Below are 25493 nucleotides of genomic sequence, written 5' to 3' on the forward strand. Positions count from 1 at the left end.
ACGCACAGAGACAAGGAAAGGGCACCCAACTGGGACGCTTGCTGCCAACTAAAAGGCGGATTTCAGCGACAGAGGAAAGGTGGCCAGCCTCCATAGCTGGAGGCCTCATTTCCCCGGGGGAGAAACTGAGGCCTGGGGAGGGGAGGTTGAGTCAGAGGCAGCAGAAGTGTCGTGCCACAAGGGTGAGAGACAAAGCCTTAGCACTGGCAGTCAGGGCTCAAGGTGACGTGTGTGTGTGTGTGTGCACGCGCGCGTGCATGTGCCAGTCCTGGGACTTGAACTCAGGACCTGGCATTGTCCCTGAGCTCTTATTCCCCCCTCCCTCCCCCGCTTCAAGGCTAGTGCCTTAAGCCATAGCTCTGCTTTTGGCTTTTTTCAGTGGTGATTAGACTAGCCTCACAGACTTTCCTGCCTGGGGCTGGCTTCGAACGACAATCCTCCCATTTCAGCCTCCTCCGTAGCTGGGGTTACAAGGGTGAGCTACTGCTCCCGGCTATCACGGTAACCCTCTCACACAAATGGTCCACGGCTCAACGTAACTGCGGCTTGGTGCTCATGGAGGTGCTTCCTAGCTCAGATCCGAGGAGCCCGGGCCGTTCAGGGCTTCCAGGCGCGTCTCCAGCGCTCGGCCGTGCTGGGGTGTGTTCCCCTCGGCTGGCTTTGTTTTTTTCTGGTAGTCTGGGTGTGTCTCATTGCTAAATCCTGGCCTGTGTAACCAGCACTTGAGAGCTTAGCTGTCTTCTTCTTATCTAACTTCTAGGCCCTGGTGAATTGCTAGGTGGGCCTCAGGAAGGTGGTGATTTGGGAGTCTTCTCCTCTTCGTCCAGCTCCCCGGCTCCCCTGCCCTGCCTGGTCCAGCTGGTTTTTGCTGAGTGGGCATTCTTTCCTGTCTCCTCCAGCTCACGTCCTGGCATCCGTCCTAGCCTGAAATTTCAGCAGCGTCTTCTTTTCCAAAGTGGCGCAGAGGGGAGGGTTGATTGGGGGTGTCTCATCCCACGGAAGGTATTTTGGTTTTGTTTATTGGCTTTTGTTGTTGTTGGTTGTGGGACTTGAACTCAGGGCCTGGGCGCTGTCCCTGTGCAATTCTGCTCAAAGCGAGCGCTCTACCACTTTGAACCACATTTCCAGTTTTCTGGTGGTTCATTGGAGATAAGCATCTCAGGGACTTTCCTGCCCAGGCTGGCTTTGAACCGCGATCCTCAGATCTCAGCCTCCTGAGTAGCTAGGATGACAGGGGTGAGCCACCAGCGCCCAGCACTTGAAGGTGTTTTGTTCAAACTAAACCAAACCTAGGTGTGTTTGTGGGTTGAGGGAGCCCATTCCAGTGGCCTCAGCCTGTGCCTTGCTACTTACCCATCCTTCCTACCTCTGTCCTCTCCGCCTCTAGGACTTGGCGCTGTGCCTGTCCTGTCTGAGCATTTGGGGACAGGTTCTGGGGTGGTCTGGGGGCAGCTGGGGCCAGATATTGAAGGTCTGTAAGAACCCAAGAATCTTAACTCACGCCTGGCATCCCAGCTCCTCAGGAGGCTGAGATCTGAGGATCGCGGTTGGAAGCCAGCCTCGCAAGATTCTTAGCTCCAAGGAGCTAACAAAAAGCTGGAAGTAAAGCTGTGGCTCAAGTGGTAGAGCACCACCCTTGAGTTTAAAAAAGAAACTCAAGGACAGTGCTCAGGCCCTGGATTCAAGCCCTAGGATGGACACACACACACTCACACACACACACACACACACACACACAATCTTCGTCGCGGTTGGAGCTGGGTAGGTGACAAACCTCAGGGGTTCCTAAGCCACAAACTCTCTAACTTGATGGTTCTGAGAATCCAGTGCTCAGGACCTGAGCAGGAGACAGGCAGGGGCAGGCGGCAGGGTGGCAGGTGACGGGCGGAGCTTTCTAGAAGCTCTTAGCAAGCCGCACTTCCTGTGGGTGCGGGCTCAGGGCCTGCCCTGGGCGGGAGGGGCCAGGAGGTTGCACAAACCTTCCTGTGCGGGCCCCAGGCCGCCTGCTTCACCTCTCCTGGCCTCACCTCGCCGGGCCTCCCGGGGCTCTGCCTCCTCTCTGGCTGGCATCTTCCTCGGCTGTGGATCTATGGTGGAGGCTGCTGGCCCCGGACACAACCCCGTCCTCAGCCGGCTGCTGAGTCAAACTCCAAGCTCCTCCCTTCCCTCCTGTAGTCACCGCCGAGCCGGGGAGAGCCGGGGGCTGCTGGCTGGCGTCCACCCCGCCCGAGACCCGAGAGGGGGACACACTGGGCCATGATCACGCAGCTGCACTTCCGAGATGCCTTCTGGGTAAGCGGCCAGCCGGGCCATCAGCTGGGGACAGAACGAAGGGGGGGCTTGGGTCCCCCGGCCACCCGGGATGGGGCATGCGCTGTCTCATAAACCTTGGGGGTCTTGTGATGGCTGCATCAGGGGTGCTCCTGAGAGCTAGAGGATTTGGGGGTGTATGTGAGGGTGGGGTGGATCATCCAGCACCCCTACCCCTGCACACAGGACCATCTTCCATGCTCCTAGGGCGGAGTTTTCTCGGGGAGCCCCTGTCCCGTACCCCAGGAGCTCCTGTGTGTGTATGGGGGGGGGTGCTTGAATCTTGATCCTCAGAGCCTCAGCCTCCTGAGCAGCCGGGATTACAGGCGTGAGCTGCCACACCCGGCCGATGGGAAGAGTTTCCCGTAGATGGGGCTGGAAGAGGACCCAAGGCGGTGGGCTCAACAAAGGACAGACCGCACTCTTGGGGACTAGACAGACTTGAGTTCAGCTAGACTGCCTTGTTATTGACAGTCTGAGTTAATTTTCTGTCCCCGAGCCTCCGTTTCTCCCTCTCTCTCTGTATGGTGGAAATCCATGCACTGAAGTACGGGTTTCCTGCCAGACCCCAGCACGGGGCGATTTTCTTCCCTCATCCAACCCGTTTCCCTGTGAACCTTGGGAGACATCCGTCCAGGAATGACAGCCTCCTATCAGTGCTGGGGGCGAGTGGTGTGGTGAAGCTGTGTAGTCTGGGCTCCTGTGTGCATTTTCCACTTGGTCTCAGCTTTCCCCAGCGGCAAGCTGACGGCTTTCTGCTGAGAACCAGCGCTTGTTCCTGCCTCCCGCTTTGCCAGAGGAGACTGATCAGCACTGGCCTGGAGGATGGGAGACACTGAGGCAGGCCCGGCCTTCCCGGCTCTGCCTGGGGCCAGGGCCGGCTGTGTGAGTGACCTGTTGTCGGTACTGAGGGCACCGAAGGTCTCTCCTGGGCAGGGCATGGGTGGGCTGTCTGGGCCTCAGTTTCTCTACATTTAGTTATTTCTGTGCTGCTTCCGGGTCTTGAACTCAGGGCCTGGGCGCTGTCCCTGAGCTTTTGTGCTCAAGGATGGCGCTCTACCACTTGAACCACAGCGCCACTTCCAGCTTCTTGGTAGCTCCTTGGAGATAAGCGTCTCACAGACTTTCCTGCCTGGGCTGGCTCTGAACTGCGATCCTCAGATCTCAGCCTCCTGAGTGGCCGGGATGACAGGCGTGAGCCACAGCGCTCGGCTTTCCTTGGCTTTATAAGGAAAAGTGTGGAATCAGTTCATGAGCTCAAGGAGCTCGCAGCCCGGGCTGGCAGCGAGGACCCCGGGCGAGGGGCCTGGGGGTCCCACATCGCTGCTCTGGCTTGGGCTGTAGTCCAAAGTTGGGGAGAGGTGTAAGGGCCTAGAACTCCAGATCGCGACACCCCAGAGCTGCCCAGGGACTCTGACCAGTTGAGTTCTACTGTCTCAACCCAGAGCCCCCCTTCAACGTAGGGGAGGGGTCCGGACAGGAAGATGGCGCACAAGGAGCAGGAGGAGGTGACCCCCAAGCCCTCCGCGCTTCCTGGGGACAACTCAGGCCACTGCGGGTGTCATCTTATCTGTCCCCAGGGTTTGCTCAGGAAGACCCGCACATGATAACAATGTTGTTGCTGTTTATTTGTTGGATCCCAGGCTCTCGTGCTCTGTTTCCCGACCTGCTCACAGCTGGTCCTCTACCACTTGAGCCGTACCTCCAGCTAAGCTTTTTGCTGGTTAATGGGATACAGAGTCTCTTGAAAAAAGACTTTTCTTGGATGAGCTAGTTTCAAACTTGGATCCTCCAATCTCAGCCTCCTGAGTAGCTGGGATTACAGGTGGGAGCCGCCGGTACCTGGGACCCCAATTTCTTTCTGGGTTTAGTAATACTTAGCTTTCCCCCCAAAGCTAATGGATATGATGTGTACATCTTCGATCGTCTTCTGATTGATGGATGGATGGATGGATTGACTGAGGCTTAAATTCTGGGTTTCTGGCTCTTATTGTATTTTTTTGCTCGAGGCTGGTGCTCTACCACCTGAGCCAGACCTCCATTTCTGTCTTTTCACTGGTGACTTGGAGATCAGATTGCTCTGACCCAACCTCCTCAGTAGTTAGGATTACAGGCATGAGCCCCTGTTCTCCACCCCCCACCCCCCACCGTGGCATTTGTACTAAGAATGTTCCAGACACCATCTTCAGGGCTGTGTATGTATCCACCAGTTTCACCGCCCAGCACCAATGGACTAGAGGCTTTCATTCCTCTGGTTATTCACATGAGGCCCAGAGAACTTGACAGACTTGTCTGCAGTCACACAGCCGCTCCTCCTGGAAGCCATTGTGCAACAGCCTCAGGGGTCGAGATGGGGAAACCGAGGCAAAGGGCTTCCCCCGAGGCAGGAGGACCCGGTGAAGTGGACAGAGGAGCTTTTTGGCTGGTCCTCCCCACCCCTCTTCTGGTCCATCCTCACAGCTCCACGTCTAGCTTTTTGCTGCTTACTTGAAGATAAAGAGTCTCGCAGACTTTCCAGAGCAGGCTGGCTCTGTGCACCACAATCCCCAGAGCTCAGCCTCCTGAGCAGCCGGGATGACAGGTGTGCGCAGCAGTGCCCGGCTGAGAAGTTCATCTATTTTACTTGTACTGCAGGGCGCCAGGAGTCTTGGCCTCTGTAATTTAACCCCATGTGCGTGCACGTAGCGGGTTACAGAAGTAGCTGCCTGGGGACCAGGCCCCCCTAGGTGACTTACAGGTGGGCGGCAAAAGAGACGGAAGTCGCTCCCCGCGGTTCAGAATTGGGGTGCAATGGGGGAATTGACTCCTGCGGCATTCGGGGGGCAGCCTGCAGGGGTGGGGTGCCGTGGGGTGCCCTGGCTGGCTGCGGGAGGGGAGGAGAGGGATCATTTCTGCTCTGCACCCTGCCGTAAAATCACCAGCTGCTCGGCAGGAAGTGTGTGGCTGAGGCTCAGAGCCTGGCCTATCTGTGAGATGAGGTCCATGGGAAGAACACAGAACTTACCACAGACAGGAACCTCCAGCTCCACAGCTCGCCCCATCTCTAGGTCCTAAGCATAAGCAAGAGCTAAGCACCGGTGGCTCACGCCTGGCATCCCAGCCACTCAGGAGGCTGAGATCTGAGGATCATGCGCGGTGCAAAGCCAGCCTGGGCAGGAAAGTCCATGCTGTGACTCTTAGCTCCAATGAAGCAGCAAAAAGCCGGAAGTGGCGCCGTGGTTCAAGTGGTAGAGCGCCACCCTTGAGCCAAAAAGCTCAGGGACAGTGCCTAGGCCCTGAGTTCAAGCCCCAGGACTGGCACACACACACACACACACTGTGCAAGCCAATCCAGTCCATGCCTCCAGTCCAGCTGTACACTTATTATTTTCTTTGCATAAGTTCTCACTTCCTGTCCAGGCTTGTGTGTGTGTGTGTGTGTGTGTGTGTGTGTGTGTGTGTGTGTGTGAATGCGCACGCACACACATCCTGGGGTTTGAACTCTGGGCCTATCCCTGAGCTTATTTTTCTTCTTTTTTGCTCAAGGCTAGTGCTTTACCACTTGAGCCACGGCACCACCTTGGTGCATTTCGTTGGTCCTTTGAAGATCAGAGTCTCACAGGACTTTCCTGCCTTTTGAACCTCTATCTTCAGGCCTCGGCCTCCTGAGTCGCTAGGATGACAAGCGTGAGCCACTGGTGCCTGGCTCCATCTGCCTACTTTAAGCGGGGATTACAGGTGTGCATCACTGTGCCCAGCTTCTGTGGAGATGGAGTCTCACAGACTTCTCCCCTCCCACTTAGAATGGGAGGAGAGCCACCTTTCTTCCAGGGACAACCTGGAGTTTGAACCTGTGGCTCTCAGCCTCTCCAGTAACTAGGATTGCAGGCAGGAGCAACGTGGTCCTGGTTTGCAATGTGTGTGTGGGGTGGGGGGGGGCAGTACTGGGGCTTGAAGTAAGTCAGAGTCCCATGATCTCCCTTGGCTTTTTTTCCACCCAAGGCTAGCGCTCTACCACTTGAGCCACACCTCTACTTTGGGCTTTTTGGTGGTTACTTGGAGATAAGAGTCTCTCCAAGGTTTGTTTTTTTTTGGGTCCGGTCTTGGGGCCTGAACTCTGGGCCTGGGCGCTGTCCCTCAGCTCTTCAGCTCAAGGCTAGCGCTCTACCACTTGAGCCACAGTGCCACTTCCGGCTTTTTTTCTTTTTGCTTATGTGGTGCTGAGGAATCGAACCCAGGGCCTCGAGCATGCAAGGCAAGTGCCCTACCACTGAGCCACCTTCCCAACCCTCTCCAAGGTTTTTCTTCGCCAGGCTGGTTCAAACTATGATCCTTAGCCAAGCACTGCTGGCTTACGCCTGTCATCCCAGCTACTCGGGAGGCTGAGATCTGAGGATTGTGGTTCAAAGCCAGCCCGGACAGGAAAGTCCATGAGACTTTTATCTCCAATGAACCACCAGAAAACCAGAAGTGGCACTGTGGCTCAAGTGGTAGAGCACTCGTCTTGAGCTGAAGAGCTCAGAGACAGCGCCCAAGCCCAGAGTTCAAGCCCCACAACCGACAAAACCAAACCAAACCGCGATCCTCCCGGCTCAGCTGGGATTACAGGTGTGAGCACTGGTACCTGGCCCTGACTCAGGTTCTATTTTTATTTCTGTTGGTTGTGAGGCTTGAACTCAGGGCCCGGGCGCTGTTCCCAGCTCTTTTGCTCAAGGCCAGCGTTCTACCACTTAGAGCCACAGCGCCACTTCATTGCCCATGGAGATCAGTCTCGTGGACTTACCTGCCCAGGCCTTGAACCACGATCCTCAGATCCAGCCTCCTGAGTAGCAGGGATGACAGGCGTGCCCGACTCCGGCGTGGCTCGGGTTTTATGGAGATGCACACCACCTTGCTGTGGGGATAGTTAAGGAAAGGTAAAGGTTGAATGAGGCTAGCCACGTGCTCATCTATGCACACGCTCCTGCACGTGTGCGCTTGCTGTGGGTGGGCTAAGGTTGAATAGCTCTGGGCTCTTCCTTCTGTCCTGCGGGGAGGGACCCGCCGGTGCACAGTGGGGCTGTGGCTGGGCTGCCACGCTCCCCTCCCCCACGATGCACCCCTGAAGCTGCTGGCGCCTCTTCCCTTTTCTGTGCTGAGACTCCAAAGTTCCTCATTTAGGAGGGGACCCAGGGGGCCCCACTTTGGCCAGCCCTGGGACTTGAAAATATCAGGAGAGGCTGACATGTTTTGCTGACACTTGTTCTAACTCGGGGCTCTGAAAACCAGCCTGGCATCCCAGCTGCTCAGAGGCTGCGATCGGGCTGGGAAGGTGGCTCAGTGGTAGAGTGCTCGCCTTGCATGCATGAGGCCCTGGGTTCGATTCCTCAGCACCACATAAGCAGAAAAGGCTGGAAGTGGCGCTGTGGCTCAAGTGGTAGAGCGCTAGCCTTGAGCTGAAGAGCTGAGGGACAGCGCCCAGGCCCAGAGTTCAAGACCCACGACAGACAAAAAAAAGGAGGCTGCAATCTAGAGGATCGTTGTTCAAGGCCAGCCAAAGCAGAGGAAGTTTATGCTAGTTTCCCTCACCAGCAGAGCCAGCAAAAAGCAGGGCTGGAGGTATAGCTGAAGTGGTAGACCACCAGCGTGGACAAGTGTTTTTTTGTTTGTTTGTTTGCTTGCTTGCTTTTTTTTTGTTTTTTGGGTTTTTGGTCAGTTGTAGAGCTTGAACTCTGGGCCTGGGCGCTGTCCCTCAGCTCTTCAGCTCAAGGCTAGCACTCTACCTCTCGAGCCACAGCATCACTTCTGGTTTTCTGGTGGTTCTTTGGAGATAACAGTCTCACAGACTTTCCTGTCGGGCTGGCTCTGAACTGTGATCCTCAGATTTCAGCCTCCTGAGTAGCTAGGATGACAGGCATGAGCCTCCAGCACCCGCTAGCATGCAGTGGTATTTTTCCTGTGTTTTTCGGGGATCATCTTCCATGGGAACAGGTCTGTTGTCCACAGCCTTGTGTCCGCCCTCCCTTCATTTCTAGAACATTTTTGCTTTCAACGAGATCTCCGTGTAGGTGGATCAGTGCAGCTGAAGGACTTAGATTCCTCAGTCCACGGAAGCTTACATGCAAGCATCACCTGTGCCAATGGTTCTGGTCTAGGCAGTAAAAGGACATTAAAAATATATATATGAGTTCTTTTTGTGGTGCAGAATTTGGTCAGCTCTGAGTTCAATTTCCTCCAGATACTTCTCACCTTCTCGAGGGCTGCTTTGGTGTTTGTTTGTTTTGGTTCCAGTTCTGGGGCTTGAACTCAGGGCCTGCACGCTGTCCCTAAGTGTCTTTTGCTCACGATTGGCACTCTACCACTTAGCCACTTCTTGTTTTTTTGCTGGTACATTGGATCAGAGTTTTACAGACGTTCTTGCCCCGGCTGGCTTTGAACCATGATCCTCAGCTCTCAGCCTCCTGAGTAGCTAGGATGACAGGTATGAGCCAACAGGGCCTGGCTTCAAGTGTGTGTGTGTGAGTGTGTTGTTTGCTCTGGTAGGCCTGGCCCACTGTCAGCTCTTAAGCTCGAGGCTGGTGCTCTACCACTTGAGACACACTTCTGCTTCCGGCTTTTTGCTACTTCATTAGAAAGAAGCAGCTCAGACTTCTGTGCCCCAGTTGGCTTTGAGCTGCGATCCTCAGCTCTCAGCCTCCTCAGTAGCTGGGATGACAGGCGTGAGCACCGGAGCCTGGCAGAATTGCTACTTTAGGTCACAGGCATGTTCAACAGCATGGCGAATGCAGGCCGGCTCCTCTAGGATTTGGTGGCTGTGCTGTGATTTATTTCTTTTATCTACTGTTGAATATTTAGGTATTAGCCTGTTATATAAGCAGCAATGCAGGGGCTAGATCTGTGTGTGTGTGTGTGTGTGTGTGTGTGTGTGTGTGTACACACTGGTACTAGGCCTCACACTCAAAGCCACATCTTCTTCCTTAGCTTTACAAATTCTTGTTTTGCTCAAGGCTGGTGCTCTGCCACTTGAACTGCACCTCCACTTTTGCTTCTTAATTCATTGGAGCTAAGAGTCTCACAAACTTTTCTACCTGGGCTGGCTTTGAACTGCGATCCTCAGATCTCAGCCTCCTGAGTAGCTAGGATGACAGGCCTGAGCCCCCGGCGCCCGGCCAGCATGCACCGTTCATTGTGGCTCTTTCTAGAACATGACTGTCCTTGACTATTCCTCTTCACCAAGGGTTGTTCCATGGGTTTCCAGAAACAAGATAACTAGCCAGGTGGCTGAGGGCTCCCGCCTGTCATCCCAGCTACTCAGGAGGCTGAGATCTGAGGATCATGGTTTGAAGCCAGCCAGGGCAGGAAAGTCCATGACACTCTTAATTCTCCAAATAACTACCAAAAAGCGGGAAGTTGGAGGTGTGTCTCAAGTGGCACAGCCCCAGCCTTGAACACAAAAGCTCAGGGACAGAGCACACAGGCCCTGAGTTTAAACCCTAGGACTAGTGTGTGCATGTGTGCACACTCACACACACCGGTGATCTTTAACTTGAACATAAAATGTAAAAGCTATATATATATTTCAGTGCATGTTGACATTGTATACCCATTTCAGGTCAGGTATCTCTTTCTCTTCAAATATTACTTTGTGCTGGTCCTGAGACTTGAACTCAGGGCCTGGGCGCTGTCCCTGAGCTCTTCAGCTCAAGGCGAGTGCTCTATCACTTGAGCCACAGCACCACTTCCGGTTTCCTGGTGGTTCATTGGAGATGACAGTCTCCTGGACTTTCCTGCCCAGGCTGGCTTTGAACCGTGATCCTCCGACCTCAGCCTCCTGAGGAGCTGGGATGACAGGCGTGAGCCACAGGTGCTCAGCCATCGCTTACGTATTCGTGGTGGCAATGTCTGCGATCCTTTTGTTCTAACTTTTTAGTTACTCTTACCGAGCCTTTGCTGTTCTTAGCTCTGTTCTCCAGAGAGGAAATGCCCCACAGGGGGGGGGGGGGCTGTGCGCAGCTCTGTGCCTGTGGGTTCGGGAAGGGTCTCGGGGTGGCGGTGGTGACAGATGGGGCTGGTGGTGACACTTTCTCTCCGTGCGCTGCTGGGGACAAGCCACATGACATTGGGCAACAGGAAGTAGCCAGCTGGGGGGGGGGGGGGATGATCACAGGAAGCGGAAGCTGAGGCTCCTGGCACGCAGGGGCAGCGCAGGGTGGGCGTGGGGTGCGGCCGGCCGCAGGGTGCAGCCTGTGTGGGATCCTCTACCGCCCCAGCCTCCGCTTCCGAGTGTCCGGAGCAGCCTCTAGCTCAACTCCATCCTGTCTGATTTCTGCCAGGGGGGCCTGGACACCAGCATTGCCTTTGTTTTTTGCTTTTGCCTGTCGTGGGGCTTGAACTCTGGGCCTGGGCGCTGTCCCTCAGCTCTTCAGCTCAAGACGAGCGCTCTACCACTTGAGCCACAGCGCCACTTCCGGTTTTCTGGTGGTTTATTGGAGATCAGAGTCTCACAGACTTTCCTACCCAGGCTGGCCTTGAACCGTGATCCTCAGATCTCAGCCTCCTGAGCAGCTAGCCCAGTATCCTTTTGAAGGACCCCTCCTCCCAATGACTTAACTTCCTTCCGCTTAGGCTCCACCCCCTAAAGCTTCCACCAACTTCTAGTATGCCTCCACCATAGCCGGCCTCCCCCGATGGCTTTAGGGGGCATTCTCTCCCCAGCCCCCCATCCGAGCTCTGTTTGCACTTTGTCTCTGGATTTGACTATCTTAGAAATAGCAGTGTTGATCCTTTCCTGCCTGTGTTGTTTGTGTTGGTGTAGTGTGTGGTTTGGGGCAGTACTGAGGTTTGAACCCGGGGCCTTTTGCTTGGCAAGTGCGTGTCTCGGACGAGGTCTTTCATTTTCGTTCAGGCAGGCCTGGGCCATGACCTCCTGCTGATGTCTGCTGAGTAGCTGGGATTACAGGAGTGAGCCACTGTGCCCAGCCCGGTGGGGTATCTAAGGCTCATTTGGCGGAAATTTCCTGTATATTTGATGCTATTCCGTTGTGTGTGTGTGTGCGTGTGTGTGTGTGTGCGTGTGCGTGTGTGTGTGCATGTGTGTGTGTGTGTGTGCGCGTGTGTGTGTGTGTGCGTGTGTGTGTGTGTGCGTGTGTGTGTGTGTGCGTGTGTGTGTGCATGTGCGTGTGTGTGTGTGTGCGTGTGTGTGTGCGCGCGCGTGTGCGTGTGTGTGTCTTCATCTACGGCTTCAGCCATCGATGGACCTGCCATTTCCTCTCTCCAGCTGCTGTGAATGGACTGTCTCAAGCCCTGGAGACGCTCGACCTCTTGAGCGTCCCTTCTGGCTTTGGCTGGCTCGCTGGGGATGAGCGTCTCCTGGCCTTTCCTGCCCGGGCTGGCTTTGAACCTCGGTCCTCCGCCCTCCGCCTGCTGCAGCCGGGCTGGGGCGCAGCCCGCACCGGCCTCGCGTTCTGCGGTGGGCGTCCCTTCTGTTCTTGTCTGGCAGCAGCCACACCTGCTCCGTTCCTGCGGCCGCCCGCGGCTGGCGGGTCTGTGTATCGTTGCTGAGACTCAGCGGCTTCTCGCTCCAGCGTGGAGGCATGGCGGCTTTGATTTGCATTTCTCATGAGTAACACTGGGTGTCCTTCCACGCGCCTGTTGGTCACTTCAGTGTCTTCTTTGGGGAAGTCTCTCTTCTCGCCCACTTTAGAACCACATCATTTGTGTGTGTGGGGCTGGGCACTGCCCAGCGCTCTACCGCTTGAGCCACAGCGCCACTTCCAGTTTCCTAGTGGTTCATTGGAGATCAGAGTCTCACGGACTTCCCTGCCTGGGCTGGCTTTGAACCGTGATCCTCAGATCTCACAGCCTCCTAGGTAGCTAGGATGACAGGCGTGAGCCACTGGCTTTAACTGAATCCTGAGCATCCGTGCATCCATCTGTCCATCCGTGCATCCGTCTGTCCATCCATCCAAGCGATTCCTCCGTGCTTGGGCCTTGGCCTTCCTGGGTTTGACCGTCAGCGGCGACGCGCCCCAGGCAGGTCTGTGCAGGATGGAGCAGCTCCTGCCCCCGCGGGGCGGGGTCCCCGTGCTCAGGAGGCAGGAGGGTAAGGAGGATGGGGGTGTGAGGCCAGCCTCCCGCATCCCACCAGGGCACCAGTGCGGTGCTGTCTGACTGTGGTGGCAGCTGTGCAGGGAGCAGGAAGAGGAGGAGGGAGGTCCAGGCTGGCCGTGGCCCCCACCTATTTCAAAATAAGAGTGCGGTAGTACTGGAGTGGTCACGCGCCTGCCCAGCGAGCACTGAATCCACTCCCAGGACCTCCACCAATCACAGCACTGATAGTGATTGTAATAATAACCACAGTGACACCAGTGACAGCGGATGACACCCCAAGCCAGCGGTGACGGAGCCACGCCCTCTGCAGGGCCCCTAAATGCTCACCCAGGGGTAAGCCTTGCTGTGCACAGCCGCTGTGTGGGGCCCCTCAAAGAGCCAGGTAGCTCTGTCCCCCTCACCTTCCCCGGGGCTGCCTTCTCCAGAGCGAAGCACCCCTGCTTCGGTTTCCCTCATGGTTCTTCTCATGGCCACAGGCAAGAGGGAGGCAGTTGCTAGTGAGGGAGCAACGGCAGCCACTCTGGCTGCAGGAGGCGCGAAACTCAGGCGCAGGCACCATGGTGGGTGTGGAGGGGCCTGGCCAAGGCTTCAGGCTTCAGGGTGAGAGGCAGCAGGCCTAGCTGCCCCTGCTGCGTCTGCTCCCACCACCAAACGATGCTTTTTGTTGTTGATTTGGGACCAGGACATGAATAAACGATGGCTGTGTTTATTTTAAGGCATAAGTTATTGCTCAGCCGGGCCCGGGTGGCTCACGCCTGTCACCCTAGCTACTCGGGGAGGCTGAGATCTGAGGATCGCGGTCCAAAGCCAGCCCGGGCAGACAGATCTGAGAGACACTTACCTCTAATGAATCAGCAAAAGGCCGGAAGTGGGGCTGCGGCTCAAGTGGTCAGTGCCCGCCCTGAGTGAGTTCCAGGCTCAGCCACTGCGCACACACACACAGCCCTGACCTGGATGCTGCACGGCCCCTGGCCGATGGCCACTGTCACCAGGGTAAGGTCCGATCGGTGTGTGTGCACAGGGCCCGTGCGTGCCCATCCGGGGCTTACACGCGGGGCCGGGGCGCCGTCCCTGAGCTGCTGGAGATGGCTTCAGACTGTGATCCGCACAGCGCAGCCTCCTGAGTTGCCGGGATTACAGGCGTGAGCCGCTGGTGTCAGTCAGCTCACCGGTATGGGGCACAGTGAAGGCAGCACCCCATAACCAGGGGAAGACTAAGCCGGGCCGGCCTCTGCCCTCCACCATCCTCCATGAAGGAAAGGTCAGGCCGGGCTCTGCGCTCTGCCCCAACAGCCAAACGTGATTCACGCAGGAAGAGGAGGAGGCGTCCGTGGCCATGGAGCTGCGCTTCTGTCCAGCCGGGGGGCACAGCGGGGCTGGGGTAACGGGCACCCCCAGATCCACCCAGAACAGAGCCAGCGCAAACGCTGCTTCTGGAAACAGGACGGCCAGAATTCCCGTGTGTGGTCTCTGTGGGTCCCCCTTCTCCCCCGCTCCCCCGGCCTCTGGTTGCAATTTTTGCCTAGACTGCAATCTGCCTATTTTGTTCCTTCCACTGTGGCTGGGATTACAGGCGTGAGCCGCCACGCCCGGTTTCCTTCCACCGGGAGGTGGCAGGCAGACCCGGATCCTCTGTCCCATAGCCACGCACTGCCCGCGCCGGCTATGGGCTGGGAAGGGATTCCTCCCAGGTGCCTTGGGCTGGCCTGGAACTGTGATCCTCCGGATCTCAGCCTCTTGAGTAGCTTGGATGACAGGGGTGAGCCACTGGGCCCTGGCTTGGGGGGGAAAAATTGGTCCCAGACGGTCCACACTGATGAGTTCGAATTTCACAAAGGAGTGGGGAGCTGTGGGAAGAATTTGGGCGCCCAGATGCTAAGGTGCGTGTGTGGGGGGGGGGGGGGGTAGAAGGCTGGCCCGGAGCTGATTGGTGCCGTGTGTGTGTGTGTGTGTGTGTGTGTGTGTGTGTGTGTGTGTGTGTGTGTGTGTGTGAGGACCTTGGACAGTGAACCTCTCGATCGATCGTGTGCTGGGATGGAATTTCTGCTTCCTTCTTTCCTCCCAGCCCGGTGCCATGAGTCAGAGCCGACCTCCTGGGTGGGGAGAGCTGGGGCTGCTCCTGGGGGGGGTGGAGTTCAGGGACTTTCTGGAACATTCCATCACGTGTGCCGGTGGCTCCCCGGCTGTCGGGTTCCTGGGCAGCTGCCGTCCGGGCTCCGTCCTGCGCTGTCTTGGAATGGCCGGTGTGGGTGCTGCGTCTCCTTTGAACCCAGGGACCCCAGGGCAGCGGCAGCGCCCCGCCCCGCGCCGCCAGGTGAGGGGGGCGGCGGGCACCTCCCCGCTGGGCCCTGCCCAGTCCAGGCCTAGACACTGCCCAGCCCAGGGCTGGGCTCCAAGGGTCGAATTCCTGTCTTTGTCTGTTTGGTCCAGTCCCAGGACTTGAACTTAAGGCCTCTGGCTATTCCTGAGTGTTTTTCCCCCTGGTGCTCTACCACTTGAGCCACACCTGTACTTCTGGCTTTTTGCTGGCTCATTGGAGATCAGAGTCTCTTGGACTTCTCTGCCTGGGCTGCCTTTGAACTGTGATCCTCAGCTCTCAGCCTCCTGGGTGGCTGGGATTATAGGCGTGAGCTACTGAGCCCGGCTCTCCTAAGTCCCCTTGATCCCAGGCAGAGCAACCTTTGCTCGGTCAGCGGTGCTACCCAAGCCCCTGTGAGTCTAGAGCCTGAACCCCAAGAACGAAGAGGCTGGAGAGGGCCCCCCCGCGTCCTGCTGCCCTGCCCGGAGGGGGCCGCCCTCCTGAGCCAAACGCGTCCTGTGTCACAGTGCAGGGACTTCACGGCGCACACGGGTTACGAGGTGCTGCTGCAGCGGCTGCTGGACGGCAGGAAGATGTGCAAAGACGTGGAGGAGCTCCTGAGGCAGAGGTGAGCAGGCGGGGCCGGGCGGGCAGGGGTGTGGGGAGCCCCAGCAGGGACCCCAGCCTGCACGAGCCAGGAGAAGCGGGGCCCGGGTGGCTCACGCCGGCATCCCAGCTACTCAGGAGGCTGATAGCTGAGGATCATGGTTTGAAGCCAGCCCGGGCAGGGAAAGTTTGTGAGACTCTGATCTCCAATGAACCACCAACAAGCCAGAAGCAGAGCTGTGTGTGACTCAAGTGGTAGAGCTCCAGCCTTAAGCAAAAAGCTCAGGGCAGCCCCCAGGCCCTGAGTTCAAGCACCAGGATGGGCGCACACACAAAAGAATCAAATGCTAGAAGCCAGAGGCTCACGCCTGTAATCCCAGCCACTCAGGAGGCTGAGATCTGAGGATCCTAGCTCAATCTGAGCTAGAAAAGTCCATTGCTTGAGCCACAGCGCCACTTCCAGTTGCCTGGTGGTTCCTTGCAGATGAAGAGTCATGGCTCTTCCTGCCCCGGCTGGCTTTGAACCCCGATCCTCAGATCCCAGCCTCCTGAGTAGCTCGGATGACAGGCGCGAGCCACCGTCATCTACTGAAGTCCATGGCGCTTTCCTCCAATTATCCACCCAAAAGTCAGCACTGGAGGCGGAGCTCAAGTGGTAGAGCACCTACCTTGAATGGAAAAGCAAATGGACAGTGCCAATGCCCTGAGTTCAAGGCCCAGTCCACACACACACACACACACACACACACACACACACACACCCTCTGGCCCAGCCTGCATTTAGCCAGAATTTGTTCCAGGTTGTTCCTTGAGGTCCACAGTCAGGAATGCAGCCCCGAGGATGTTGGGGTGGGAGGGACGATGGGGGGGGTCCTGGGGCTCTGCCTTGGGCACGTTGGGGCTGGCAGGCGGCGGGTGACGCGGTGACACAGCTCGGCCGCCTGGCATGGCAGGGCGCAGGCGGAGGAGCGGTACGGGAAGGAGCTGGTGCAGATCGCGCGGAAGGCGGGCGGCCACACGGAGATCAAGTAAGAGCTGCGACTCGCGCGCTGGGCGCAGGGCTGGGGCAATGGCGCCAGGCCGCCAGGGCAGGTGTGTGTGGGTGCGGGGTCCCAGGGCCGGCTCCCCCACCCCGGGCCGGCCCTCACCGTGCTGGGCTAAGAATTCAGGCTTCCTGCCCGATGCCTGTGGCTCCTGCCTGTCATCCCAGCTACTCAGGAGGCTGAGATCTGAGGATCGTGGTTCAAAGCCAGCCTGGGCAGGAAAGTTCTGTGGGGCTCATCTCCAATGAGCCACCAGAAAACCAGAAGTGGCGGCTGGGAAGGTGGCTCCGTGGTAGAGTGCTTGCCTAGCATGCATAAAGTCCTGGGTTCGATTCCTCAGCACCACATACACAGAAAAAGCCAGAAGTGGCGCTGTGGCTCAAGTGGTAGAGCGCTAGCCTTGAGCAAAAGCAGCTCAGGGACAGTGCCCAGGCCCTGAGTTCATGCCCCAGGACTGGCCAAAAAAAGCCAGACGTGAAGGTGTGGTTCAAGTGGTAGAGCACCAGCGTTGGGTGAAAAAGTTCAGAGACAGTGCCTGGGCCCTGAGTTCAAATCCAAGGATTGGTGCGCATGCACACACACAATTAAGATAGCTTGGTTCAGAGTTGAGAGCAAATTGTCTGGGTTCCTGGAAGGGCTGGGGGGCTGGGCCTCACCCGCTTCAGACTCAGCAGGGGTGAGGGGCTCCCGAGTCCCAGGGCCGTCCGCAGCGGCTGGGTGTGAGGTCTGCATCCCATGGTCCTGCCTCTGTGTGTGTGTGTGTGTGTGCGCGTGCGTGCGCGTGCGAGGTGCATGTCTTGTGGCCACATGGCCAGCAGGGGGCAGGTGAGCCACTCTGCACAGGCTGTGGAGAGCCACGGAGGTGACCCCAGAGAGCCTGGCCATCCCCGGGCCTCAGTTTCCCCATCTGCCTCTGACTGCCTGACTCTTCGGCTCGTGGTGCCACACAGTGGGGCCAGGGCTGATCAGCTAACCCATGGGGTGGCGGCTGGAGACCCCCATCTCCAGGTCCAGCCCCCTAGGGCGCTCTGAGGTAGAGCAGATGAGGGGTGCAGCTCAGGTCAGGTTTCAGGGGCCTAGGGTCTCCTGACAGAGGTGCCCAGATTCACCCCTGCCATCCGGGCTTCTCTCCTCATTCCACTGAAGGAGAAACTGAGGCCCAGAGAGGGAAACTAGCCTGCAGGGGTCACACAGCAAACCAGTGTCTGAGCTACTATATAGCTTCAGGCCTTCCTTCCAGAATAAAAGTCCAGCACTTCAGGTGGACACAGTACTGTCTCCTGGCTGACAGGAATTTTTCTATTCCCAGCTCCCTCAGGGCTTCCTTTGATGCACTGAAGCAGCGTGAGTCCCCCTCCCCCCTCTCCCTCCCTCCTCGTCCTCCCCCCCCCCCCCCCCCCCCCCGCCCCGGGATGGCCTGGGAACCCAGCCCCATCCTGGTGGGTGGGTGGATGCATGGCGGTGTGCGTCTGGGCTGGTCCAGCGTGTGGAGTTGGGGTGGCTGAGGCCCACTGTGACCCTAGAGACGGAGAACGTGGGCAGCGCCCACATGCAGCTGGCGCTGGCCCTGCGCGAGGAGCTGCGGAGCCTGGAGGAGTTCCGGGAGCGGCAGAAGGAGCAGAGGAAGAAGGTGAGGCCCGCCCGGCCGGGGAGTCAGGGGAGGCCGGGGGAGTCAGGGGAGGCCGGGGGAGTCAGGGGAGGCCGGGGAGTCAGGGGAGGCTGGGGGAGTCAGGGGAGGCCCGCCCGGCCGGGGAGTCAGGGGAGGCCCGCCCGGCCGGGGAGTCAGGGGAGGCCGGGGGAGTCAGGGGAGGCCCGGGGAGTCAGGGGAGGCCAGGGGGAGTCAGGGGAGTCAGGGGAGTCAGGGGAGGCCCGGGGAGTCAGGGGAGGCCGGGGAGTCAGGGGAGGCCGGGGAGTCAGGGGAGGCCGGGGAGTCAGGGGAGGCTGAGGAGTCAGGGGAGGCCGGGGAGTCAGGGGAGTCAGGGGAGGCCCGGGGGAGTCAGGGGAGGCCGGGGGAGTCAGGGGAGGCCCGCCCGGCCGGGGAGTCAGGGGAGGCCGGGGAGTCAGGGGAGGCTGAGGAGTCAGGGGAGGCCCGGGGAGTCAGGGGAGGCCGGGGGAGTCAGGGGAGGCCGGGGGAGTCAGGGGAGGCCGGGGAGTCAGGGGAGGCTGGGGGAGTCAGGGGAGGCTGAGGAGTCAGGGGAGGCCGGGGAGTCAGGGGAGGCTGAGGAGTCAGGGGAGGCCGGGGAGTCAGGGGAGGCTGAGGAGTCAGGGGAGGCCGGGGAGTCAGGGGAGGCTGAGGAGTCAGGGGAGGCTGAGGAGTCAGGGGAGGCCGGGGAGTCAGGGGAGGCTGAGGAGTCAGGGGAGGCCGGGGAGTCAGGGGAGGCCGGGGAGTCAGGGGAGGCTGAGGAGTCAGGGGAGGCCGGGGAGTCAGGGGAGGCTGAGGAGTCAGGGGAGGCCGGGGGAGTCAGGGGAGGCCGGGGGAGTCAGGGGAGGCTGGGGAGTCAGGGGAGGCCGGGGGAGTCAGGGGAGTCAGGGGAGTCAGGGGAGGCCCGGGGAGTCAGGGGAGGCCGGGGAGTCAGGGGAGGCCGGGGAGTCAGGGGAGTCAGGGGAGGCCCGGGGGAGTCAGGGGAGGCCGGGGGAGTCAGGGGAGGCCCGCCCGGCCGGGGAGTCAGGGGAGGCCGGGGAGTCAGGGGAGGCTGAGGAGTCAGGGGAGGCCGGGGAGTCAGGGGAGGCTGAGGAGTCAGGGGAGGCCGGGGAGTCAGGGGAGGCTGAGGAGTCAGGGGAGGCCGGGGAGTCAGGGGAGGCTGGGGAGTCAGGGGAGGCTGAGGAGTCAGGGGAGGCCGGGGAGTCATGGGAGGCCCGCCCGGCCGGGGAGTCAGGGGAGGCCGGGGGAGTCAGGGGAGGCTGAGGAGTCAGGGGAGGCCGGGGGAGTCAGGGGAGGCCGGGGGAGTCAGGGGAGGCCGGGGGAGTCAGGGGAGGCTGAGGAGTCAGGGGAGGCCGGGGGAGTCAGGGGAGGCTGAGGAGTCAGGGGAGGCCGGGGAGTCAGGGGAGGCCGGGGAGTCAGGGGAGGCCGGGGGAGTCAGGGGAGGCTGAGGAGTCAGGGGAGGCCGGGGGAGTCAGGGGAGGCTGAGGAGTCAGGGGAGGCCCGGCCGGGGAGTCAGGGGAGGCCGGGGGAGTCAGGGGAGGCCGGGGGAGTCAGGGGAGTCAGGGGAGTCAGGGGAGGCCGGGGGAGTCAGGGGAGGCCTGGGGAGTCAGGGGAGGCCGGGGGAGTCAGGGGAGGCCGGGGAGTCAGGGGAGGCCGGGGGAGCCTCTGTGGGGGGCGGGGCTTGTCGTGATTGGTGGAGGTGCCCTGTCTCAGAGTTGGGGGGCAGAAGATGCTGATACTCTGGGGAAGGGTGCGTGCTTGAACTCAGGCTTCACACTTGCCAGATGAGTGCTCTACTGCTTCAGTCATGCCCCCGTCTCTTTTGCTTTTTGAGATCTTTCCCTCTTCCCCCCCCCCCCCCCAGGCCGGTTTTGGTCTGGGATCTTCCTACGTCTGCATCCTGAATAGCTGGGATTACAAGCATGAGCTACTGTGCTTGGTCCTGATTATTCCTACCCAGACTGGAGCCGGGCAGGGTTAACGGGGAGTGGGGCAGAGTGGGAGGAGCCCCGGGAAGAAGCTGAGTCGGGGTAGGGCAGGGCCCGGCCCTCAGGGAGTGAGGCCCAGGACGCTTCCCAGGGAGGTTCGGGATCCAGTGCTGGGCCTGGGCTCCTAAGGGAGGCCTGGCAGGGAGGACCTGGATGTGAGGCCGAACTGCTTCCCAGAGCCCCAGGGAGGGGCTGGTGCCCTGGCTACGGTGAGCGGCAGACCACTGCCAAAGCCCTGAGAATGAGCAATACAATGAATCTGTACCCAGCTGTGTGAGTGTGTATGTGCGTGTGTGTGCACGCACACACGCGTTGATCTATAGCTTGAGGGTTGTTGGCCAGTTGTGGGGTTTGAACTCGGCACACAGGCGCTGTCTCTGAGCTCCTCCACTCAAGGCTGGCGCTCTGAGTCACAGCTCCACTTCTGGTTTTCTGGTGGTTCACCGGAGATAGAGTTTCGGTGTTGAACCATGATCCTCCTATTTCAGCCTCCTGAGCAGCTCAGATTACAGGTGTGAGCCGCCAGCCTGGGCTTCTCTCTGGCCTGTCTGAGCCAGTGGCGGCTCTGGGAGAGGGCCAGCACCCTAAAGCAGGGAGGGCACCCCCCCCCGCCCCTCCCGCTAGACTCAGAGCCCGTGTCCCCTGCAGTACGAGGCGGTCATGGACCGTGTGCAGAAGAGCAAGCTGTCGCTCTACAAGAAGGCCATGGAGGTGAGCGCGCATGTGGGGTGCGCTGGGCCTGCTGGGGCCGCACGGGGGGGCCTCTGACCCCAGAGCCCCATCCCCACGGGCTGCCCCTCCCTCACCCCCCAGGGCAGAGGGCCTGACCCTCCCCACTCACCCCTCCCCTCCCCACAGTGCAAGAAGGCGTATGAGCAGAAGTGTCGCGACGCGGACGACGCTGAGCAGGCCGCGGGCCGCCTGGGCGCCGGCGCCCCCCAGAAGCAGATAGAGAAGGTGCGATCGCGGGGCTGGTGGTGGGCAGACACCCCCGATCTGCCCCATGCAAGTCCAGTCCCGTCCCTCCCCCAGACGCGGGATGGTCAGCAATCCCTGCAGGGAAACTGAGGCCCAGGATGTCCCAGAGAAGGGTGGAAGTGTAGCTGGCCCGGGGCCCGAGCTCCCGGCTGCTCGGGGCTCTGGGCAGGGTGGGTGTCACCGTCACACCGACGGGGACGCCGAGGCGCAGCTCCCGACCGCCCTGGGGTTTGAACCCGCGGCCTCGCGCTCACTGCGCACGCTCCCGCCCCTGCGCTGCCACCCGCCCATTTTTCTGTCATCTTTTCAAGACAGTGTCTTGCTTGATGCCCGCCCGGCCTGTGGTCCTCTTTGTGCTTTCCTTTGCTGCCACCGCCGGGGTGACAGGCGTGTGTGACTGCCCCCAGCCAAGGGCTGAGATGAAGTCTTGAGAACTTCTTGTTTTGCCCAGGCTGGCCTCCAACCATGATCCTCCAGTGCCTGCCTCCCAGGGAGCTAAGATGCCAGGCTCCAGCCGCCATGTCCGGCTCACTGGCCATTTGGATTCCCTTTTCATGGGAAACAGCCTGGTCCTGGTGGGCGAGGCCTCGGTGTCCCCTGGGTGCCCAGAGGGGGGTGGGGGCTGATGGCCCCCCCCTCAGCGCCGGCCTCCCTCCCTCCCCGCAGAGCCAGAATAAAGCCAAGCAGTGCAAAGACTCAGCAACTGAGGCAGGTGCGTGGTCCTGGGCGCCTGCCGCCAGCGGGCTGCGGAGGGGGAGGGCAGGAGGCAGGGGACCCCCCGGAATCTCAAGGGGTCATGACCCAAAGCTCTGTGGGTTCCCAGCCCCACAGGCCCAGACAGCCTCCTTCCCCCGCCTGGCTGCCTTAGTTTCCCATTTGTGAGGGCGTGGGGGGGGGGCAGCCTGGCCCGCCTGAAGGCCGCTCTGCTTCTAGAACGAGTGTACAGGCAGAGCATCGAGCAGCTGGAGAGGCTGAGGGGCGAGTGGGAGCAGGAGCACCGGGCCACCTGCGAGGTGAGGGCTGCGCGCCGCCTCGGTTTCCCCAGTGGCAGAGGGGGGGACCCCCCCTTGCTCCGACCACCCTGGGCTTCCCTGGCCCTAATGACAGGGGCCCCAGGCTGAGCCACGCCGGGCACAGTAGCGCACGCCTGCAGTTGAGCTGAAGATCACAGTTCAAAGCCAGCCTGGAAGACTATCTCAATGAAGCCCCCCCCCCCCGTGTGGCTGTGGCCCCGGGGGACCCCAAACCCTCTTCTCCTGCCCCCTCCACCCCCCAGGCCTTCCAGCTCCAGGAGTTTGACCGGCTGACCATTCTCAGGAACGCCCTGTGGGTTCACTGCAACCAGCTCTCCATGCAGTGCGTCAGAGATGACGAGGTGGGGGGGCCGGGGTGCGGGGGGCTGCACCCCACGTCCACCAGTGTGTCAGTGCGTCCTCTGGGACCCCAGCCTCCAGCCCCCTCCCCAGGTTAGGGACCCTGAACCCCACGGGGCCTGGAATCTGGCTTAGTGCTCCTGGCAGGCGCGTGCGTGCGTGCGTGCGTGCGTGTGTGTGTGTGTGTGTGTGTGTGAGCGTGCGCGCGGAGATTCCTCCCTTGGAGGCTGGACGGAGCCTGGGGTTCGGGAAGCGGAGGGCGGGGCTCTAGGCCCTGGCACAGGCAGGCACAGCCCACACGGTGCCTCAGCTTGGGGCTGGGCGGTGGGGAGGCCAGGTTGGGGTGTGGGCTGCGGAGGGGGTGTGGATGCGGGGTGGAGGCTGGCCTCCAGCCTCCGCTCCCCCACCCCCAGCTCTATGAGGAGGTGCGGCTGACACTGGAGGGGTGCAGTGTGGACACAGACATCAACAGCTTCATCCAGGCCAAGAGCACGGGCACGGAGCCCCCGGGTGAGCCAACTTCCCTCCCCCTCCTCCAGGCTCTTTGGTGGTGGTGTGGGGCTTGAACTCAGGGCCTGGGCGCTGTCCCTCAGCTCTTTTGCTCAAGGCTTAGTGCTGTCACTTTGAGCCACAGTGCCACATCCATTTTCTGGTGGTTCACTGAAGATAAGAGTCTCAGGGACTTTCCTGCCAGGGCTGGCTTTGACCCGCGATCCTCAGCTCCCAGCCTTGCTAGTAGGATGACGGCTGTGAGCCACCAGCGTCTGGCTGGCTGCCCATGCATTCTTGGGGCACACATAGCATGGGGGATTCTCCCACACGAGCCCCAGGATGGTCCGGGCCCAGAAGGGAGTGTGGGGCCTGGGCTGGGTGCAGAGAACCCCGGCTCCGTCCCGGGGCCTCATGGGCTTTGCCGTCTGCCACAGCTCCAGTGCCATACCAGAACTACTACGACCGGGAAGTCACCCCGCTGGCTGGCAGCCCGGGCGTGCCACTGGCCTGCGGCATGATCAAGAGGTGAGACACCACAGACAGGACACTGAGGCTGGGGCAGCGCAGTGGGCTAGGAGTGCGCCGGCCCGCATGGCCTCTGGCACTCACACAGTGCAGACCCTGGTGCCGGTGCTGCGCTCAGGGACTAGCCCCAGTGGATGAGACAGGCCCAGTCCGCCCCGTGTCGCCCTCCATCCCTGGGACCTGAGCAGGAAACATTAAGCCACACTCCCGCAGGCGCTAGCAGCTGCTCAGCTCTGCGCAGGCTCCATCCTGAGGAGGCTGGGCTGGCATCCTGGACCCCCAGGCTACAGCAGTAAATGCATAGGAGCATGGGCAGAGAGCCTTCCAGAACTCTCCAGGCTATCTGCAGTGGTCTGAGGCCCAGGCCTAATGTGGGGCCCCACATGGGACCTGGGTCTGGCCAAGGGGGGACAAGGGATGGAGCGTGCTGAGCTTGGACGGGCGGCTTTTCTGGAAGGGAGATGTCAAGAATGGAGACCTGGGCTTTGTGTTCGGGTCCTGGGGCCTGAACTCAGGGCCTGGGTGTCGTCCCTGAACTTTGGTGCTCAGGACTTGGGCCACAGCTCCCCTTTGGGCTTTTTGCCGGTTAACTGAAGATAAGAGGCTCATATCCTCTTGCCGGGGCTGGCTTCGAACAGCCTCCTGAGTAGTAGTGGATGAGCCCCTCCTGGCCGGCGGCAGGTGCCTTGCTGATCCACAGGGGAGAATAGGAGGCGCTGTAGGGACTAATCCTCTTTGGGGGCTCCTGCCCGAGGGACACCCCTGAACCATCCATCCCTGGGAGCCGGGGGAGCCCAGCCCTAGCAGAGGACCCTGAGACACCTCGATGGGCCTCCCTGCCTCTCTTCCCTGACCCCAGGTTCTCCGGCCTGCTTCACGCAAGTCCCAAGACCACGTCCACGCAGGCCCACGCTGGTAACTGGGTGACGCCGGCGCTCTACGCAGTGACTGCAGGGAGGGGGGAAGGGAGCGGCAGGGGAGGCCCAGCCCTTAGAAAGGGCGGAGGCCAGGCCTCATCCTGCTTGCAGCCTCCACAGAGACCCTGGCCACCGCCCCAGGGTATGACGAGGTCACGTACACAGCCATCAGCGTGCAGGGCACACAGGGAAATCACCATCTGCCAGCCCGGGACTACCGCGCGCTCTACGACTACAAAGCCCAGGTGAGCCCTGCCTGGGAGGGCCCAGTGCCCGGGTGTGCGCATGGTGCCCCCACGCAGGCTGGCAGAGCCCGGGCCTCGTCCTCTGACCATTGGTGCAGAGAACCATCATGGCCAACGAGAATCCTCTGGCCAAGCTAGAACTGATGATCTATGTCCAACCACACCGTGCCTCCAGCCCTGAGGGGTGCGGAACAGGAACCCAGAGCCCCCTTGGCGGAGGTGCCCCGGCGTGGCTAGGCGGCTGGGTGCGGGCGCTAATGGAGGCCAAGCTCAGGCGCATAGGCGCACAGCCCAGCCCTCAGCAGAAGGTGGGGAGGTTAGGTTACACGGCCCCGTGGCTGGGGATGCGCCGGGCTGGGCAGCAGGGGGCGCTGTGGGGCGCGGTCAGCACGGTCAGCTGTGGAAGCTCGTCGCCCCCGGGACCCTCTGGGCCATGCTGGGTGGCCTGGGCCCCACGCTTGCTCCTCCTGGGCAGAACTCCGACGAGCTGGACCTTTGTGCTGGTGATGTCCTGGTGGTCGTCCTGGAAGGGGAGGACGGCTGGTGGACGGTGGAACGGAACGGGCAGCGTGGCTTTGTCCCTGGGTCCTACCTGGAGAAGCTGTGAAGGCAGCCGCGCCCACCAGGGCTGCCAGCGCTGCAGGGAAGCCCCTGCGGGGACCCCGCTCCCCCCCCAGCCTTGTCTCCTGGACATGGGGCAGTGCTGGCTGCTCCCACAGGAAATAAAGGAGTGTCCTCGCCCTCTGGTCTGCTCAGGAAATAAAGGAGCGTCCTCGCTCTCTGGTCTGCTCAGCCTTCCTCTTGCCACAGTGCTCAGGACGCAACTCAGAGGCAGAGGAGGGGGAAGGGAGTTTTCATTTCTGGTGCTGGTCCTGGGCCCTTGAACTTGGCCCTGGCTCTGTCCCTTAGCTTTTTCATTCAAGGTTGGTGCTCTACTACTTGAGCCATACCTCCATTTGTTTTTTTTTTTGCTAGTCTCAAACTTTCCTGCTCCAGTTGGCTTTGAA

At 60.4% G+C, this 25493-nt stretch overlaps 1 protein-coding gene across 1 annotated transcript; it reads left to right on the top strand.

Annotated features, from left to right (window-relative positions):
* Nucleotides 1–1952: 1952 nt before the first annotated feature.
* Pstpip1 (proline-serine-threonine phosphatase interacting protein 1) lies at nt 1953–25278 on the top strand. Its single transcript, XM_042697774.1, has 15 exons — nt 1953–2292; nt 15205–15305; nt 16237–16311; nt 17636–17670; nt 17850–17956; nt 20605–20667; nt 20815–20913; nt 21601–21646; nt 21868–21947; nt 22211–22309; nt 22721–22817; nt 23234–23324; nt 24184–24239; nt 24353–24486; nt 24962–25278. Exons 1-15 carry the CDS (start codon nt 2257–2259, stop codon nt 25091–25093), a joined length of 1251 nt encoding a protein of 416 aa, XP_042553708.1. The 5' UTR covers nt 1953–2256; the 3' UTR covers nt 25094–25278.
* Nucleotides 25279–25493: the final 215 nt, after the last annotated feature.

The sequence above is a fragment of the Dipodomys spectabilis genome, unplaced genomic scaffold (genome assembly GCF_019054845.1).
Source record: "Dipodomys spectabilis isolate Male_0828 unplaced genomic scaffold, ASM1905484v1 ptg000228l, whole genome shotgun sequence".
NCBI classification, from domain to species: domain Eukaryota; kingdom Metazoa; phylum Chordata; class Mammalia; order Rodentia; family Heteromyidae; genus Dipodomys; species Dipodomys spectabilis.